We start from the raw sequence: 21,008 nt of genomic DNA on the forward strand, positions 1-21,008 counted from the left end.
AGACTGTAGAAGATGGAGGAGAGAGCGACTGAGGCTCCTGGCTGCGCAAAGGCAGGAGCAGCAACCTCATGAAGAAGGGGCAGCAGGGCTCCCACACACGCTGCCCAGGAGTGACAATGAGCCACAGGTCTATAGACACCACCTGCCATCCCTGCAGATGACTGAGAACCAGTGTCGCCGATGACTGCGCATGTCTAGGGACCTGGTGGCTGTCATCAGCCACTTACTGCAGGACCTGGCGCCAAGGGGATATGGAGGGCATCCACTGCCATTGGCTGTGAAAGTGACCATGGCGCTCAATTTCTATGCCAGTGGCTCCTTTCAGGGCTACACAGGTGATGTCTGTGGGATTTCACAATCTGCCACCCACGCATGCATCTATGAGGTCACAGATGCCATCTTCTCCATGGCACACAACTTTATGTATTTTGCCTGGGACTGGGACAGCCAGGATTCTCCCGGATCTTGGGATTCCCACAGGTGCAGGGTGCGATTGACTGCACTCATGTGGTGCTCAGGTCTCCATCGCTACACTCAGTGGACTTCATCAACCGCAAGGGCTTCCACTCACTGAACGTGCAGCTGGTGTGTGACCACCAGAAATGCATCCTGCAGGAATGTGCATGGTTTCCAGGAAGTGTGCACAATGCCTACATCCTGAGTCACTCACAGATCCCTGCAGTCTTCCAGGGTCCACAGAAGCTGCAGGGTTGGCTTCTTGGGGACAAGGGCTACCCACAGAGGCCGTGGCTGATGACACCCACGTGACGGCCTCAGACTGCAGCTCAGACTCTGAGCGACACTATAATGTGGCTCATGCTGCAACTCGCAACTTGGAGCAGACCATCGGGATGCTGAAGATGAGGTTCTGGTGCCTGGACCGGTTTGGGGAGCCCTGAAATACAATCCAAAGAGGGTATCATCGTCATCTGATGCGCACATTACAACCTGGCGCTGCAACGGGAGAGGAGCTAGATGAGGAGGAGATGCCGGAGCTGGAGGTCTCCTTCAATGAGGAGGATGCTGATGGGGATGAGGGTGAGGGGGTCCTCGGTGGCAAAGATGATGGGAATGAGGCTCTGTCACTGTCTAGCTGAGGCAGGCACACTTGGGAGGCCCTAAAAGCTGCCAGATTTGTGGAGGATGATGACAACATGCAGTGGCGTGTCCCCGTAGACCCTCACATTGCAGTCGTGAATATTTGACTCCAGTCTAGCTTATCTCAGCACCAATACTCTCTGTGATAATGTTCCTGTCATGGGGATGCAGTGGAGGCCCTAATAGTTGCTTGATCACAGGGGATGATGATAACATGCAGTGAGGATACTCCATGAATCTTCACATGGCCACTGAGAATGTCTGACTCCTGTCTGGCCAAGGGCAGCTCGCTTGCCCTCCAGGATCAGGGCCATCTCAAAGAGGCAGCCATGAAACTTTAGATGCATCTGATGTTGTGTCTGTCTTCAGCACCTCAGTGGTGCACAGCATCACTGGTCGCAGATGCTGGTGTGATGGGGGCCAGCCCCACTTGAAAGGTGCCGAGAGCACACAGAGAGTATGAGAGAACTCTGTGACGCCTGCCCACTACATTCTGGCAGCAATGACCAGCACTGCCGAGGTGCAGGCATCAATAATGTATCCAGGGAGTGTGAGACTGGACCATCACTTTGGTCTGAAGGCAGAGCACAGGGAAGAGGCCCTGGACTGAGAGACCTGCCTTTATCTTGTGCAGAAAGGTTTCACATCTGAGTGATAAGAACACTGCTCATCAGAACAAGGAGCCATAGGCAATAGACATTCTTTGGAGTTTATTGACAATAATGAACATTGTGTACAAGTGATTAACACCTCCCCTGCCCAGCCTGTGCAACTAATTCTCCTTAACTGTTCTAACCCTGCTGCTACATCTTGGTGCTCCCCAGACATCTACGGCAGAGGTAGAGGCAGCCTGCTGACTATGACGCCCTGTCTGTGATGACTTTGGCGGCCGGCCTCTGGAGGGCTAAGACTTGGAGGGTCCTCCCCTGCTTTCGGGGTCCTGCTGTGTGGCAGTGATGCCCTCCTTGGCCAGTGAAGCTGGAGCTGCGGAGGTCACAGGTAAAAGGGAGTCAGATGGGCCGGTCACTCCCAGAGTCACCTGGGTGAATGGCCCTGGAGTGTGCACCTGCTGATCCTCCTCCGTACTGGGTGCCCAAGGGCCTGAGTACCTCACTTTACCACACTCCCCATCCCGTTCCTCTCTCACCCCTAGCCCTCCTCCCCCTGCCCCTCCTCTCTAACCCCTACTCCTCCTCTCTACTCCCTCCTCGCTGCCCCCTCCCCATCCTCTCTCCCCCCAACTCTCTCCCCACTCCACCGCTCTCCTCCACCACCCATCTTTCTCCCCCACCACCACTCTCTCCTCCTCTCTCTCCCCTCCCCCTCCTCTCTCTCTCCTCCCCCTCTCTCAACGCTCCCCTCCCTCTCTCACTCTCTCCCTCCCTCGTCCTGCACCTTCCTCCTCGCCTCTCTCCACCCTCCCCCATCTCTCCCCCAACTCTCCCCTAACACCCCTCCCTCCCCCTCCCTACCACTTCCATTTCCACGTCCCTCCCTCTACTCCCCTTCTTCTCCTCTCTCCCCCTCCCGCTCCTTTCTCTCCTCCCCCTTTGCCTCCCTCTCTCTCCCCCCACCCTACTCCCCCTTCCTGCTTCCTCTCTCCCCCTCTGCCTCCTCTCCCCATCCGCCTCCTCTCTCCCCTCTCCCCCCTCTCTCTCTACACCTCCCCTCTCTCCCCCCTTTTCAACTCCCCCCTCCCTTCCCCCCCTCACCCTCTCCCTTCCTCTCTCCCCTCCCTTCCTCTGCCTCCCACACTCTCCCATCCCCTCCCTCCCTCTCCCCCTCCCTCTCCCATCCCTCGCTCACTCTCCTCCTCCCCTTTCTACCTCCTCTACCCCCTATCTTCCACCCAACGCCCCTCCCTCCCCCTATCTCGCCCAACCCTCCCCCTTCTCTGGTCCCTCTCCCATCCATCCATCCCCCCTCTACCTACATATTCCACCTCTCCCCCAACCCCCTCCTGTCCTGCCTCCCTCCCTCTTGCCTTCTCTCTCTCCTTCCCATCTCCCTCCCTCCCTCTTTCTACCCCCCTCTCTTATAATCTCTTTCTCCCTGTCTCTCTCTCTCTTTCCTTTGCTCATTTCCTTGCTGCCCATTGTCTTGCTGAGCTGTCCTCAGGCTGAGCCAGGGCCAGCGGCTGGCTGCTCTTGTCCCCGTAGGGAACGGCCCACATCTTGTTGTGGTGTCGGATGGATCAAGGTGACTTGCATTTGCAGTGTGGACTTGAGCCTTTTGCCATCAGTGGGGCCTGGGTCTGGGTGAGGAGGTATGTTGCTCCATGACTGTATTTTGAAGCTAGGGTTACCAACTCGGGTTGGATGTATTCCTAAAGTTTTCATCATGTGAATTCCTTCTTCTAATTGCCCTACCCAGTTAAACAGCTTTATTTATCCTTCCCCAATTTATTTATCCTTCTCCAATACTTGTATAACTGAAAAAAGGAAACCATTCATAATTTTTTTTACTGCACCTATGATCTTTTCATGATTAATAGTGATACTTGACATGATTAATGTTAATTTCCTGGAGACTCCAGGTTGGAGGTGTTGGTTATTGTAGTTCAAACCATCAGTACTTTGGCTACTCCGCAATGAGTGGTGAGGAAACGGTTTACAACAAGTGGCTGGATCTCCCTGGACACTAATCAGTGTTTAACTTCAACAACTTGAACAGTGGCCCAACCCCTCTCCATCCATCACTACCCTTATCCACTGGGCTGAACTTGTTCTCACCTTCAACAACTTTTTTTATCGGCACTCACTTCCCCTAGATAAGACGTGTTGCTATGGGAACCTGCCTGGGTGCCAGCTATAGGCCTTGTCTTTTCCTTAGATATGTTCAAACACTCCTCATTCTCATGTTACTCAGCTGTCCCACCCCACTTCCTTTGTTAATGTTGATGATTGTGTTCAGTTTCCTCTTGCTTGTTGACTTGGAGAGCTTAATTGACTGAACTTCCAATTCTCTCAGCCACCTCTCACCTTCACTTAACTCTGTGCTTCTCGGCCTTTTGGCTAAGATCAAGCGTAGTCGTGAAACGATGGCTATAACCAGTCGAGACCCATACCATGGGGTACCTAACACCGTCCGGGTCACGGTGAAGGACAGCGAAGGAGGAGCACCCATGGATCGAGCCTTCTTCATCAAGTGGATCCTGTTGACTGTGTGTGGATTTGAAGCGGAGGAGATCTACTCCCTGCAAGACTTCCCCATCACTGGATGTTTCGACGTGACTTTCAAGCGAGTGGCAGCTTGCGTCAAGTTCCTGAAGGTGTTCGAGGAGAAGAGAGACCAGCCAGAGATGAAGATCCTGACGGTGGAGCCGCTCTTTGCTCTGCCGTTGCAATGGGACCATGTGGTGACGTTGCATCTCTACAACCCCTATGTCCCTGTCACCAACGTGTTCACCTTCCTTGCCAGGTATGTCGACAAGGTTGGGAGATACACTGAGTTAGAGACACCTTCGCGATAGTGACTTGCAAACGCCAGGTTAAGGTCAAGCTCAAGACCGACGGTAAGGGAGCTATCTTCCACCCTCCTTTCAGTTTGCTATCGGGGGAAGCCGTGGCTACTTTATCTCCGCTGGGCAGCCCAAACTTTGTCGCTCATGCGGCAAGTCTGGTCATGTGGCGGCCAACTGCAGCACTGCTCTCTGCAAGAACTGCAAACAGGAAGGGCACCAGACAAAGGACTGCAAACAGACTAAGTGCTGCAACCTGTGTGATGAGGCAGGTCACCTCTACAGGACCTGCCCCAAACGCTGCCTCACTTATGCACAGGCAGCCAAAGCCAACGACAGGGAAGCAGAAGAAATGCTTCGTGTCACTACTACCAAGGAAACTTGCAACACTCCAAACACCATGGCCCCAGTGAAAATAACGGAACAAAGGAGGACAGGGAAAGAGACAACGTGGAGGAAAAGATTGAGGCAGCAGACAGCCAATCAACAGCACTTCCCCCTGAACCTCCCACTCCTCAGGAGAGCAAATCAATGGATGAGGAGGAAGCAGTGGAAAATCAGCAGGGGGAGTGGCAGCTGGTAAAAGAGAGCCAAAAGGAAGAAGGGGCTAAGAAGTGACCAAACCACTTCCCAGACAAGTGGCAAGAGGCGTCTCCCATCTGACACGGATGACAAAGGCAGCTGCTCTTCGGACGAAGAAGTGCCGGGGCGGCACCTACAGAAGAAGTGGCAAAGCTCTAGGGAGTTGGAGGACGAGACACCCGAGCTCCAGAACATTGGAGACAATGAGGAGACCAGCGCACCTCAACTTTGCCCACAACCCGAAGAGGCCAGCGCACCCCAGCCCCAGGAATCTGGGAGCAGTGAGGCGCTCAGCGCACCCCAGCTCGGGAAAGCCGGGAGCAGCAACGCCCCAGAGGGGGAGAGGATTGGAGAAGCTTCTCCAACAGAGGACATTTCAAATCCCGTTCTCTGCACGAACCCCCAGATGCCGCCTGAGCAGAACATCTCCAATGGGGAGGTTCAGGACAGTTTCCTCAGCCCATCCAAAGTGAGGCAATTTGTGAACACCATGGGTATGCAAGAGCAGACTAAAGGTCTGGGAGTCTTAGAGGCAACAAGTTTGGTAAGAGACTAAATGCTTTAAAATGGGTGTAAAGATTGTATCCATAAATGTGCATAGCATTAAATCTACGACACGATGTGTTGCGAATTTGGACTACCTTGCCAAGGTCAAAGCTGATCTGTTGTTTCTGCAAGAGTGTGCGATACCACACCTCAGCTCCTACAGGCAGTGGTCACGATGGTGGTCGCACGGGCCATCGATCTGGTCGGGAGGAAACGACTCTCATTCCTCCGGCCTGGAGATTCAGCTGCGGGGAGGCAACTTCACTGTCTCCGAGGTTAAGGAGGTGGTGGGCAGGCGCCTCCTCGTAGCAGACGTAATGTACAAGAATGCTCCACTCGGTTAATTAACGTGTACGCCCCGGCACAAAAGGCCGAGCGGCTGGGGGTTTTTCAGCAGCTCCCACTGCTGCTGGCGACCTCCAGGCCGGTCATTCTGGGTGGTAACTTCAACTGCATCATCAATGTGGCTGGACGATCCAGCAGGGCCGACAGCAGATTGGACGCTACATCCAGATCCCTGATGGAAACAGTTCAGGATGCCAAGCTGCACGACGTCTTCAGCAACCCTGCAGACGGTGCACAGCGTTGATACACCTGGTTGCGGCCAGACGGGTCCATCTGTTCCAAGATAGACTTCCAGTTTGTGTCTCAAGCATTCGCAGTCAGATCCACCGACGTCAAGCCGGTATTCTTCTCTGACCATTGCCTCCTACTAGCTGACTGTCACTTAGAGGAAGACCAGAGGGTTGGCAGGAGGGCATGGAAGCTAAATGTGCAACTGCTGACCCCAAAGAACATTGAGGAGCTCAAGAGGGATTACAAAGGTTGGGGAACTGTGAAACCCCTCTTTGAGTCCCTGACACACTGGTGGGAAGCAATCAAGGGAAACATCAAGAGGTTTTTCATCCTCAAAGGCACCCACAAAACTAGAAAGGAACAGAGGGAAATGTCCCGACTCCAGAAAAACATGCAGAATCTGCTCTGGCTGCGGTCGATGGGGATCGATGTCAAGGAGGAACTCCAAGAGGTGAAGAGCCAGCAAGCCTCGCTCTTTGCCTCGGAGGCCTCCAAGATCATCTTCCGTTCCAGAGACCGCTCCGTGGAGCAGGATGAGACGGGCTCACGTTTCTTCTTCCAAAAGGTACACAGAGAGAGCTCAGTGATCAGCAGCCTGAAGGAAGAAGACGGCTCAGCAAAGTCATCACAGTCTGACATTTTGAGGATCAGCAAATCCTTTTATGCCGGATTGTATGATGTGAAGCCCACAGACAGCACAGCCCCCCAGTCCTTCCTGTCCTCTATCATGGAGGTCTTAGACGACAATACACAGGAGAGCCTGGACAAACCGCTAACTCCTGACGAACTGATTAAGGCCCTTGAGTCCTTCAAGCAGAGTAAAACTCCCGGAAGCGATGGCTTGCTGCGGAGTTCTATTTGGCTCTGTGGGACTGGATCAGCCCAGACCTGCTAGAAGTGTATGAGAGTATGCTCCTGGCTGACAGCATGTCAGAATCCATGAGGAAAGGCATCATCACCCTCATCTACAAGCACAAGGGGGAAAGGGAGGAAATTAGGAATTGGCGACGCATTTCACTGTTGAATGTGGACTATAAGATTCTGTTCAAGGTCATCGCCAATCGGGTCAAGTCCACTCTGGAATTGGTGATCCCCCCTGACCAGACCTGCACTGTGCCGGGCAGGAAGATCTCTGACAGCCTCGCGCTGCTGAGGGATACAATTGCCTATGTGCAGGACAGGGGTGTGGATACCTGCCTCATCAGCTTGGATCAGGAGAAGGCCTTTGACAGAATATCGCACACCTACATGGTGGATGTGCTCTCCAAAATGGGGTTTGGGGAGGGAATTCGCAATTGGATCCAACTGCTCTACACTAACATCAGTAGCGCAGTCTCAATCAATGGGTGGGAATCAGATAGCTTTCCTATTAAATCTGGAGTCAGGCAGGGCTGCCCTCTCTCCCCTGTCCTGTTTGTGTGTTGCATAGAACCATTTGCTAAGTCCATCAGGAAAGATCCGGGCATAAGGGGAGCGATGATCCCAGGCAGTGGAGGCACTCAGGTCAAAGCCTCCCTGTATATGGACGATGTTGCTGACTTCTGCTCGGATCCGCTGTCGGTGCGCAGACTGATCCACATCTGCGACCAGTTCGAACTGGCCTCGGGAGCCAAGGTAAATTGTGGGAAGAGCGAGGCCATGTTCTTTGGGAACAGGGCTGACCAATCCTTTGTCCCCTTCACCATCAGGGCTGATGGCCTGAAGGTGTTGGGGATATGGTTCGGAGGGACCGGGGCATGCATTAGAAACTGGAAGGAGCGAGAGTCTATGGTGAAAAGAAAACTGGGCATGTGGGAGAGACGCTCCCTCTCCATTGTGGGTAAGAACCTGGTCATCAGGAGTGAGACACTCTTGCTGTTGCTCTACGTGGTGCAGGTCTGGCCCATTCCAGACTCCTGCGCGATGGCGATCACCCGAGCCATCTTTCGCTTTTTCTGGGGGTCGCAAATGGATCATGTTCGCAGGAACACAATGTACAAGCCTCTAGATAAAGGGGGAAAAAAACGTGCCCAACATTGCCCTCATACTGATGGCCACCTTTGTATGCGGCTGCATCAAGCTGTGCGTAGATTTTCGGTACACAAACACCAAGTGTCACTACGTGCTGAGGTTCTACCTGTCCCTGGTGTTGCGAAGGATGGGTCTGGCTACGCTGCCGTGGAATGCTCCAAGTAGTTGGATCGTGCCATACCACCTGTCCCTCGTGGAAAAATTTATGCAGAGAAACACCTTTGACCACAAGTCCATCAGGCAGTGGTTGGCACGTAATGTCTTAGAGGCCCTGCAGGGAAAGGAGAGGGTGGATCCTGTGGGATGGTTCCCCGAGCAGACTGTCAAAGTCATTTGGCAGAATGCCTCATCGCCAGAACTTTCCAACAAGCACCAAGACTTAGCTTGGCTGATAGTGAGAAAGACCCTCTGTGTCAGATCCTTCCAACACACCAGGAGTCTCACACACTCTGCACGTTGCCCTCGAGGTGGCTGTGGTGGGGACGAAAGCATTGTTCACCTCCTTGTGGATTGTGCCTTTGCAAAGAATGTCTGGAGAGAGATGCAGTGGTTTCTGCTGAGGTTCATCCCGAGCAGTTCTGTGACACAGGACTCTATGCTCTACAGGCTGTTCCCAGGGACACACACCGAGACAAACATCAACTGCAGCTGGAGGATCATCAACTCGGTGAAAGACGCTCTTTGTTCTGCCCGAAACTTGTTGGTCTTCCAGCGCAAAGAGTTGTCCCCGACCGAGTGTTGCAGACTGGCACATTCCAAAGTCCAGGACTACGTGCTGAGGGACGAACTAAAGCTTGGGGCAGCCACCGCAAAGGTGAAATGGGGAAGGGTCCGCTGTCTAAGATCTTTCTGCCATAGGGCATCGAGGGGCTGGGAACTGTTGAGAGCCCCTCGGGCTGTACAGTTCAAAATGAATGTATGCATTGAATACTAATTGTATTATAAATGTATTGAAGCATCTCAGAGTTCAACATGATGTATGTTGACAGCTCCAATACCATTGTCTGATTGTCTGCCTTGACCATATTGAAATGATTGTAATATTCATTGATTGTATTGATGCACCTTGTGATACATGTTGTAAAAGTTGAACGTGATTGTACTTTTGTGATGGGGATTTTGAAATAGTTTGGAATGTTCTTCCAGATACTTTATGAATAAAGTATGTTTTTCAAAAAAAAAACCTTTAACTCTGCCCTTCCTCCGAAATTTCACTCCCTCCATTTTAGCAGTGGGACATCCACAGGTATCTATGACTTTTAAAAACTCTTTCGTGGGATGTGAACATTACTGGTAAAGCCAGCATTTGTTGCCCATCCCCAATTGCCCTTATGAAGGTGGTGGCGAGCTGCCTTCTTGAACCACTGCAGTCCACCCACAGTCCTATTAGGGAGTTCAGGATTTGGACCCAGCAGTAGTGAAGGAGCAGCGATATAGTTCCAAGTCAGGATGGTGTGTGGCTTGGAGGGGAACTTGCAGGCAGTGGCGTTCCCATGTGTCTTCTGCCCTTGTCCTTCTAGGTGTTAGCGGTAGTGGGTTTGGAAGGTACTGTTGAAGGTCATTCGTACTCGAAACGTTAACTGTGCTCCTCTCCGCAGATGCTGCCATTTTTGTATTACTGTCTAAGGAACCTTGGTGTTCTAGAGTTGATTTTCCAGGCAACTTTTCTTGGTGGAAACATTGAATTTTATTCACAAGATAGCAGCAGCTACATGTCTGCATCTAACTCTATAACTAAAGAAGTGCTCCCCACTTGAGGTGCCCCGCACTGATAACTGATTGGTTTACACAAATCATGTGATCTTACAACAGAATAATTCTTAAAGCTACAGCGGTATGTTTATCAAAACTATAATTGATACATTCCTCCCCCTTTAACTTTTCTGCACATTTTGTATTTACAAGGATATTTATTTCATGACATTACAATATGTACACAGGTTATGAAATTATAAGTTTAGTGTTTCAGGTGGTTTCCTGATCCATGCGGAATGTCGTAGCTCCACAACTTCAGATTCTTTGGCTGGAATCACAGTCTCTAGAACTATAATAACATCAGGTACTTCATTAGGCACAGGCAGTTCAATGTTTCCACTCCAACAGAGACATCGAGCGTGTGTGTCCTTGGTTGGACAACTTCAACAGGAACCATAGGTTCAGCAAAGGTTACAGGTGGAACATCATTTTGTTGGGGCATCTCTCTTCTTCTTAAATGATCCACATGCTTACGGGTGACCTGACCCTCCACTTCCATGTGGTACGACAATGGTCCAGGCACAGAGCTTACTTTACCAGGTAACCACTTCGATCCTCCGCTGAAATTCCTTACATATACTGTTTCTCCAATAGTAAATTGTCGCTCATGACTCTGCAAATCATGAGTCACTTTTTGGTTCCCTTGACTTTTTTCCACCTTCCCCTCCAAATTGGGAAGTATCAGCCTCAGTCTTGTTTGAAGACGACACCTCATCAGTAACTTTGCAGGTGTTGCCCCTGTAGCTGTGTGTGTGTGGGTGGGGGGTTGTTCTGTAGTGAAATAGGAAACGAGCAAGTTTAGTTTCCAATGATTCATCTGTTAATTTTTTCATTTCTGCCTTAAAGTTTGTGCTGCTCTTTCCACCAGTCCATTTGATGATGGATTGTATGGTGCAGTCTTCACCTGTTGATACCATTTAGGCTGACAAATCTTTGAAGTTCAGCGTACCATTACCTGAGATGATTACTTCTGGCGATCCAGGGATAGAAAAGCTTTGGCTTAATTTTTTTACAGTTGGCGACTTAACCTCATAAACATCTAACCACTTGGAAAGAGCATCTATAATCAGTAGAAACATGGTTCCAAGGAACGGACCGACATAATCTATGTGCAATCTCACCCAGGGTCTACCAGGCCTCTCCCATGGGTGTAATGGGGCTGCGATTGGCAACTTCTGTAGCTGCTGGCATTGCACACAATGTTTAACCACCTTGTCAATATCGCCATCCATTTCTGGCCACTAAAGATATCTTTGTGCAATCATCTTTAGTCTTGAGAATCCAGGATGGGCACTATGTAGCTCTACTAAGAGCAGTTCTCTCCCTCGTGAAGGAACTACTACAAAATACATTTTGCCTTCTTCAGGCACATTCCTGCTTAAAATTGTTCCAGGACTTCCTCTAGATTAGCCAAGTGTTCCATTTCCGTGAATCCAGTTATTAGTACATCGTCCAGGTAGACCACAACTTGAGGTAGTCCTTGTAGCAAGCTCTCCTTCATCCTCTGAAAAATGGCACAGGCCAAAGAAATACTGCAGGGCAGGCGTGTGTATTGATATAACCCTTTGTGGGCGTTTATGGTCACAACTTATCGGGAGGCATTATCCAGTTCCAGTTGCTGATATGTGTGACTCGTATCAAGCTTCATATACGTTGGCCCTTCTGCTAGTTTCCCATAAAGGTCTTCAATCTTGGGTATAGGGTACCTGTATAGTTTGGCTGCTCTGTTGACCATTAGTTTATAGTCCGCACAGATCCCGACGGTCTGGTCCGGTTTAAGGACAGGGACTATGGGTGCTGCCCACTCTGAGAACTGAACTGTCTTTATGATACCCAGCCTCTCTAGCTGGTTCAACTCAGCGTCAACCTTCTCTCTCAGGGCGTATGACACCGGTCTTGCTTTCAAGTGAGGAGTTGCTTCTGAGTCCATATAAATCTTGGCCTGCAGGCCTTTGATTCTCCACAGTTCATCCTGGAACATGGTGTCACATATTTTTTAGCAGCTCTGGCAATCCTCCTACTCACAACTGGAAGATTTCAGACCAGTTTAATTTAATCTCCTTCAACCAATCGTGACCTAGAAGACTTGGGCCTTCGTGTTCTACCACCATCGCTGGTAGTTGTGCAGTTTGGTGTCCAAAATAAACAGATACACTGGTTATAGCCTTTATTTGGGTTTCTTCGCCTGTATACATTTTCAGCTTGGCAGAAGTCTGTTCCAAATGTAATTGTTGAGCACCTACTACAGTGGAAGAAGTCTACTTCCATTTTTAAGGGTTTTCCATTCACTTGTAAAGTAACAGCGATTGGCTCTGTCTTCCCAACTTTCAAGTTGAATAAGGAATAAATGTCAGAATTGGTTGTTTCTGGTTCTTCCACATTATATATTCCATTGGACTTTGTTTGTTGCCTGGAAGCCTGTTTTAATCTTACTTTGCAATGTTTCAATATGGTGCCCTCTTTAGCGACAAAAGTAGCATTCCACCTCTTTAAATCGGCAGTCATTAGGAGTATGATTGCTTCCACGTGGGCAACAATTGGTTTTCAAATTTGATGCTGAGCTGTCTCCTCTAAATTTTCAGTTAGCAGGGGCTGTTTCCCACTTCACGGCGGAGTCCCAGCTTTTTGCGCCATTTTTGGCTAACTGCTCCCACCTGACTAGGAAGACGACACCATTTTGTGCACCTTGAAATTGCTTGTGAATCTCTTACAGCACTTTCCATCACCAGTGCTATTTCTAACGCTTTCTTAAAATCAAGATCCATTTCAGCCAGCAATATTCACTGAATATCATCATCTTGCACACCACAAAGCAAACAATCCCTGGGCTTATCATTCAGGGTTTCATCGAAATCACAATATTCCATTAAATTGTTTTAATTTCACCACGCAGGTAGCAGTGGACTCCCCTGGGGCTCTAATTTGTGAATTGAACCTGAACCTCTGCATTGTGACTGAGGGTTTGGGTTGAAAATGCCCCTTAATGAGGTCTATTAATTCACTGAAAGTCTTTGAATCAGGGGCACTAGGGGCCGCCAAGCTTCGAATTAAACTGTGCCTCAAGCTCCCACAAATACTTCAGAGAATCACTCTCCTCTTTTCCTCCCCTATGATTTTGATGGCTTAAAAGTAGAACCCAAGACATTCTATATATTGAGGCCAGTCATCTGTGGCTGGCTCAAAGGGGTCAATTCTGCCAAACTGTGGCATCTCGGATGAGCGTATCTTTTTTAAAAAATTATCTTAGATACTCACAATAGCTGGGTGAGGGACAGCACCGGATCTGATTTATCCTCATTGCCAGTTTGTTATAGGGTTAATTTTCCAGGCAACTTTTCTCAGTGGAAACATTGAACTTTACTTACAAGACAGCAGCAGCTACATGTGTGCATCTAACTCTATAACTAAAAAGGAACTCCCTCCTGCAGGTTCCCCACACTACAATCTGATTGGTTTACACAGATCATGTGATCTTACAACACAATTATTCTTAAAGTTACAGCCCTACATTTATCAAAAGTGTATTACTACACTTGGTAAGCTGCTGCAATGCATGTTGTAGATGATACATACCGCTGCCACTGTGCATCAGTGGTGGAGGGAGTGAATGTGAGAAGTGGTGGATGGAGTGCTGATCAAGTGGGCTACATTGTCCTGAATGTTATGGAGCTTCATGAGTTTTGTGGGGGAGCTGCACTCATCCAGGCAAGTGGAGAGTATTCCATCACATTCCTGACATGTGCCTTGTAGCTAGTGGACAGGCTTTGGGGAGTCAGGAGGTGAGTTAATTGTTACAGAATTCCCAGCCTCTGACCTACTCCCATAGAAGTAGCCATTTCTGTAGCTATTTCCATTATGCTCCTTCCCAACCCATCTCTTGGATCACTTAGGTGATGCAAAAGACCCTGTGAACCAATTACCATCCTCCCCACCTGCTTTAGCTTGCTACCTCAAAAAAAAACTCATCAGAGTTAATGGGAAAATAAACCTGGTTCCTGTTTCCAGCTCTGTAGTGAAAATTCAGTCTAAACACACACACACACACTTGCTCACGCAGACAGACACACACAGATAAAATATAGATGCAGAAACACAGACAGACAGACTCAAACACAGACGTACATACAGACAGAATCACAAAAACAGGCAGACACACACCTGCACACAGACAGACAAACAGGCACTAACTCGCAGACAAGGTTTGTTCAACAACACTTTAGACGAGGGAAGTGAAATACCCTTGAAAATATATTGCTGAGCATGTTAAACAAACACATTCCCAAAATAAACAAGCTCAGACTAAGCAAATGTGACTCTAAGTTGACCATTGAGCCATTTGTGGAGCTATGTCTGGAGCTTTGAAGCGGTTTAAATATTGGATTCTTTGAATTTCAGATCTTGTTGTGGCGAGATACATTTATAACCTTAATAAACATCCTGCCATTACAAATGCGATAAATTCCTTTTTATAGATTATATGAAGCATTTAATGAACCAGCAGAGCATCTTCCTTTAGATTTGTTATTTGAGAAGAAAGCTGCCACATTCTGTGTCTCAGTCCATTGTGCTTTTATTTCAGACAGTAATAACATGAGCTGGAAGTCAACAAAAGTGCCTCTGAACAAAAAGCTTTTAGCAGTTTTGCCGGGAAAAATATCCCTGGGATCGTGGAAAAGTTGGATGAGGAAGTCAGCCAGTCAGGTTCATTGCCTGTGGGTATTAGGGACTTTCAACATCTTTTGGGGTTGGGGACTCTATCAGCTGCTATTGGACTTGGCACTAACTTAATATGGATTCTCAGAGACTGAAAATAAAAACCTGGAAATGTGATTCTTCCATGAAGATAAATATGGCTAACAAAGATCTAATGGGCTGAATGTGCTCCTTCTCAGACTTAATGACTCAATTAAAGATTAGAACTAGACTTAATACTGTGAGCTGGTTCACTGGCATCAGACTCCTGGAATCTAACAAGCACCTATATAAAAGAGGCTTTGGAGAACTTCCCTCCGGTAGATCTTCCAGAAGAGGATATCCATGATAGCTTAGATTGTACACGATCTGTGGAAAAAGTGGCTCTGAAACACAGAAGCTCCTGATTTGGTTTTGGGTTTTCTTGTGTGACACATTTAGTGTAGTTCAGATGCCTAATGGGTGCAAATCTTAGGCTTACCTTCTGGGACAGAGTTAGTCACCCTTTGTGAAGGTGGGGTTACAATGCCACATCCTGGACTATGTCAGCCATGGTTTGCTGGTAGCCTCTGATCACAGGGTTGTGGGTTCAAGCCCAACTTCTGAGACTTGAGTACAAAATCTAGGCTGAGACTACAATGCAGTACTGAGATAGTGCTGCACTTTTGGAAGTGCCACTTGTGTATGAAGAGTTAAACTGAGGCCTGTCTACCTTCTCAGGTGCTAAAGTTCCCACGGCACTATTTCAAAGAGGAGTAGGGAGCTCGCTCTTGTGCTGTGGCCAATATTGATCCTTCAACTAAAGCAGATTATTACATTGCTGTACGTGGGAGCTTCCTGTGCACAAATTGGCCACTGTATTTCCTACTTTACGACAGTGACTACACGTCAAAAGACTGCTTCATTGACTATAAAGCTCTTTCTACATCCTGAGGTTGAGAAAGGTGTTATATAAATGCTAGTCTTTCTTTATGGACTGATTGTCATTTTACATGGGAAATTGGACCCTGGTTTTCCACATGTGGGTTGTGAGTATTAATAAATACTATACAGCATTCATGGGACCTGACATAAATCACAAGCACTGCCAACAATGAATCAACAATAGTTTTGTGCAACAATTCTGCTTCAAAGTAGAGAGTTCCACCTGCTGGGCTAGTCAGTTGACTGCTAACTCTCTCAGCATTGTCAAAGAGAAGTGTGCTCATTCCTCCTGTACTAATGCCCCCAAGGATCACATCCTCACTTGATTCAGCAAACTGGCCAGGTGCAAGTGACTGTAGGGACGGGAAGCACAGGAATGGAGAAGGGCAACGCTCTGGTAAACATGCCATCAGGGTCCCCGAGTTTCTGTTAAAGGACCACAACTTATGATGGCTACTATAGTGGAGCCACCAGGAAACAGAACTCGCTGGGGTAAAGTTTGGGAAGAAGCGACAAATGACCTCTGACTGTAGCATGTGTTTTTTCAGTGTGCAATGAGTTTGCTGGAAAGGACATGATCGTAAACAGTCTTGTATGGCTGACATTAAATGGTTCTCCAATTAAAAGGAAGGTGATGGTGCTGTAAAGCGCTCCCCGATCTCACACCCTAAAGCAAGGAGTGTGTGGGCAAGCTTCACCAATAATGTGCAAACATTTCATTGGAGAAGGACGTGACTGTGTGGGAGGTGGAATTTACTAAGAGGTCTATCCAACCCCTCTAGTGGCACATGGATTGGGTCCCATGGCAATCTGCTCATTGAAATCAATAATGTCCAAATAAAATATATCTCAATTTTAAAAGCAGAGTTTGTTGTTGGGCAGCTTTTTCTGAACTGCCATTTTGTTTACTGATATCCTGTGTTCATGTTATTAACTTTACCAATTCGAACCTCTCAGCTCAGGTGGTAACTTAGTTACCTCTGAGTAGGAGGCTGACTGCTGATACCATCTGCCAGCTCTGGGTAAGGGGCAATAACGGATATCATATCATTGGGTGGAAAAGCGGAGGGTGGGGAGGGGGGGGGGGGGGGGGGGTGGGGGGGTGCCAGGGAGACAATGCCACCCCTGCCCCTCACCCCCAACCCATCCCCACAGCTCCCATCTGCACAAGAATTTAACCCTACAACTTGGCTGGGTTGTATTTGCAGCAGACACCAAGCTTCACTCACATTTCCCCAAAATTCCAGCCAGGTTCTTGACCCATGCTGCAAACAGGTGCTCTCCCCTGGTAACCTGAGGGAAGGCCCCTTTGAAAACGGCAGCTGCTTGGGTTGATGGGATGGTGAATCCACCAACCCCATTTTGAGGCTGGATGAGAATCGAACACCCAGGATTCCCCTTGGACAGGAAGCCCTAGCTTTGAGAATAAAAAGAGGAAAGATTGATGTGACATTCCTAAGCTATCCTCAGCTTTGTAAATGTTCCTGCCTCTTCCCAAAGTTGTTGGTTTGTGTGAGAGTTACCATAGGGCCCAGGAGACCTCTGGTGTTGTCTTCACATGGACCCCCTTGACAGTGAACTTTGGTAGGATAGTCAACTTTGGGGAGCATCACATTCAAGCCTGATTTTGTATCTTAGCTGACATTTACACACTTTCCCCTTTCCTATAGAAGACACAATGGCTAGCAATCAGCAGCAGGAACCATGGTAACTCAGCACTACTTGCTGAGACTTTTTGCCTGTATGGGATGGCCACATGTTGGCTATACCAGTTGTGCCATGGAGGGAGGATCTCTCCTGTGACCTTTGACATGTTTTGCAAATATGACAGACTGTTGTATGTGGTGGTGGGGTTGGGGGGGTGGGGGGGTGGGGGGGGGAGGGGGGTTGGTGTGTGTGGGGCGTGGTGGTGGTGGTGGTGGTGGTGGTGTGTGTTGGGGGTGGGAGGAATCTAATGATCGAACACCAGTGCCTCACTAACCTTTACAGCTATATTGCCTGCCTACTCAAGTTGGACACCTTTTCCCCAGCTGGGGCTCCAGTCTCCACTGCACATTTGGACAGATGTCTAAGTGAAGCACTGTTTTGCACTGATGGTGTGTGGCTGCAATCGTCAGGCGACCTCTTTCTCTGCTTCAGGGTCCTTTCACAGGTCCACAATGAGACACATGGACCTAGCCGCATTTGACAGTAGGGAGACAAAAGGGCAGAACAGGAGCAGGCACCAGGATATCGGAGAAGATGGGCTGATAGTCTTCTGGAGGTGGCTGGGTATTCTGCTCCAACATCTCCAGCACAGTTCCACGAATGTCTTTGGACACATCCCCCCTGATATCCAGTAGGACTGAAACATGCTCATCGCTGAGAAAAGAAAATTGGGGGAATTGTTTCATTATTAAGGAACAGAAATAGACTTAAACAAGTATCTGGTCAGGTCATAGAGTCACAGAGGTCTACAGCACAGAAAAAGGCCCTTCGGCCCATTGAGTCTGCACCGGTCAAACAAGTACCCAACTATTCTAATCCCATTTTCCAGCACTAGGCCCATAGCCTTGTATGCCATGGCATCGCAAGTGCACATCCAAATACTTCCGATCATGTCCCCCGTCAATCTCCTCTGCTCCAGTCTATCCAATCTCTCCTCATTGCTAAAATTTTCCAGCTCAGTCAACATCCTGGTAAATCTCCTCTGCACTCTCTTTGGTGCAATCACATCCTATAATGTGGATTCCAGAACTGCACACAATACTCTAGCTGTGGCCTAACCAGTGCTTTAAACAGTTCCAGCATAACCTCCCTGTTCTAATGTTCTATGCCTCGGTTAATAAAGGCAAGTATCCCATATGCCTTCTTAACTAACTTATCTACATGTTCCGCTACCTTAAGGAACCAGTGGACATGCACACCCAAGATCCCTCTGATCCTCTGTACTTCCCAGGGTCCTACCATTCATCGTTTATTCCCATGCCTTGTTTGTCCTGCCCAAGTGCATCACCTCACACTTATCTGGATTAAATTCCATTTGCCACTGATCAGCCCATCTGACCAGCCCATCTATATCCTCCTTTAATCTAAGGCTATTTACCATCCCACCAATTTTTGTGTCATCCGCGAACTTACTGATCAACTCTCCTACATTCAAGTCTAAATCGTTAATATACACCACAAATAGCAAGGGACCCAACACCGATCCCCAACACCGAATCCACCGATTCTAGTGCAACCCCACTAGACACAGGCATCCAGTCACAAAAACACCCCTCGAACATCACCCTCTGCTTCCTGCCACTCAGCCAATTCTGGATCCAATTTGCCAAATTGCCTTGGATCCCATGGGCTCTTACCTTCATTATCAGTCACCCATGTGGGACTTACCAAAAGCCTTGCTGATGTCCAAGTAGACTAGGTCAAATGCATTGCCCTCATTTACATACCTGGTCACCTCTTCGAAATATTCAATCAAATTGATCAGACATGATCTCCCGTTAACAAAACCATGCTGACAGTCCTTGATTAATCCCTGCGTCTCCAAGTGTAGATTCATTCTGTCCCTCAGAATTGCTTCCAATAGTTTCCCCACCACTAAGGTTAGACTAACTGGCCTGTAGTTCCCCAGTTTATCCCTTCCTCCCTTCTTGAATAACGGTACCACATTGGCTGTCCTCCAGTCCTCTGGCACCTCTCCTGTAGCCAGAGAGGTATTGAAAATTATTGCCAGCACCCCTGCTATCTCCTCCCTTGCCTCACTCACTCCATATCCTGAGATATATTTCATCCGGGCCTGGAGATTTATCTCCTTTAAAGCCTGCCAGGCTACTTAGAACCTCCTCCCTTTCTATGCTAATTTCTTTAATTACATCACAGTCCTGCTGCCTGATTTCCATACCCACGTCGTCCCTCTCACTTGTGAACACCAACACAAAGTATTCATTTAGAACCCTACCTACATTTTCCAGCTCCACACACAAATTACCACTATGGTCCTTAATGGGCCCTATTCTTGCCCTAGTTATCCCCTTACTCTTAATGTACTTATAAAATAACTTTGGATTTTCCTTTATTTTACCTGCCAATGTTTTCTCATGCCCCTGTTTTGCTTTCCTAATTTCTTTTTTAAGTTCCTCTCTACAGATTCTATACTCCTCTAGGGCTTCCGTTGTTTTGAGCCCCCGGTATCTGCCCTAAGCCTCCCTTTTTCTCTTTATCCAATCCTGTATATCCCTCAACATCCAGGGTTCCCTGGATTTGTTGGTCCCACCTTTTGTCTTTACTGGAATATGTTGGCCCTATACTCTCCTTATTTCCTTCTTGAATGAATCCCACTGCTCTGACATAGATTTACCTAAAAGTAGCTGCTTCCAGTCCACTCTGGCCAAATGATATCTGATCTTATTAAAATCGGCCTTCCCCCAATTTAGAACTCTGATTTCGGGCCCATCCTTGTCCTTTTCCATAACAACCTTGAATCTAATGGAGTTATGATTGCTCCTTGAATCTAACGGAGTTATGATCACTCATCTACCTATCTAGATTTGTTCATTATCGTTCATCACTATTGTGCATAAGAGATTCACAAGAATGATCCCAAGGATAAAGAACTGTAGCTGTGAGGATAGATTGGCGAGGTTGGGACTGATTTTCTGGGAGAAAAGAAGGCTGAGAGAAGACTTGATAGAGGTTTCAAGATTCTGAGGGGTATGGCCAAGGTAAATAGTAAGAAACTGTTCCCATTCAAAAGAGCATCAAGAACTAGAGAGCAAGCTTTCAAAATAATGGGCAAAAGGAGTAAATGTAATGTGAGGGAAAACATTTTCACCCAGAGGGTGGTTGGAGTCTGAAACAAACTTCCTGAGAGAATAATGAAGGCAGGTTTGATTGAGGTATTCAAAAGGGTATTGGGTTGCTACCTGAAAAAAGAGAATACGCAAGGCTTTGGGCATAAGGCAGGGGATGGGACTAGGTAGAATTCTCTTTCAGGGTGCCAATGCAGAATTGATGGACTGAATGGCCTCATTCTGCACTATAAAGATCCTGTGATTCTGTGAACATATCTACAAGAAGCATTAAACACTTCTTGCACTAGATCAGGATAACCAGTTGATTTTCCCATATGTAACACATTAAGTTGCTATCTGCAAACTAAATCAATGGGAGATCTACAGTGGTATAATGTTCAGTCAGACTTCTGACACCCTTCATCATAGTTAAACTTATTATAATCGGCCCAAATTTACACAAACCTGGGCAAATACATTAACACATCTGGCTGTGTCAAATTAAAAATCAGACCATGTTGGGTGCAAGGACAATTTAAACAGTGATTCCTGGGATAATGTCTACTTTCCACCGGCTGCGCTTAGCTCAT

The 21,008-nt window shown here is 48.0% G+C and overlaps 1 protein-coding gene across 1 annotated transcript in view; it reads right to left on the minus strand.

Moving 5' to 3' along the window:
* Nucleotides 1-17,621: 17,621 nt before the first annotated feature.
* exoc3l1 (exocyst complex component 3-like 1) overlaps nucleotides 17,622-21,008 on the minus strand; it is a 295,672-nt gene continuing 292,285 nt past the window's right edge. The window contains exon 13 of the mRNA XM_041192273.1: nucleotides 17,622-18,004. Coding sequence (XP_041048207.1) covers nucleotides 17,818-18,004 — 187 coding nt within the window. The 3' untranslated portion in view covers nucleotides 17,622-17,817. The remainder of the gene's footprint in view (nucleotides 18,005-21,008) is intronic.

The sequence above is a fragment of the Carcharodon carcharias genome, chromosome 7, assembly GCF_017639515.1.
Source record: "Carcharodon carcharias isolate sCarCar2 chromosome 7, sCarCar2.pri, whole genome shotgun sequence".
Classification (NCBI taxonomy): Eukaryota; Metazoa; Chordata; class Chondrichthyes; order Lamniformes; family Lamnidae; genus Carcharodon; species Carcharodon carcharias.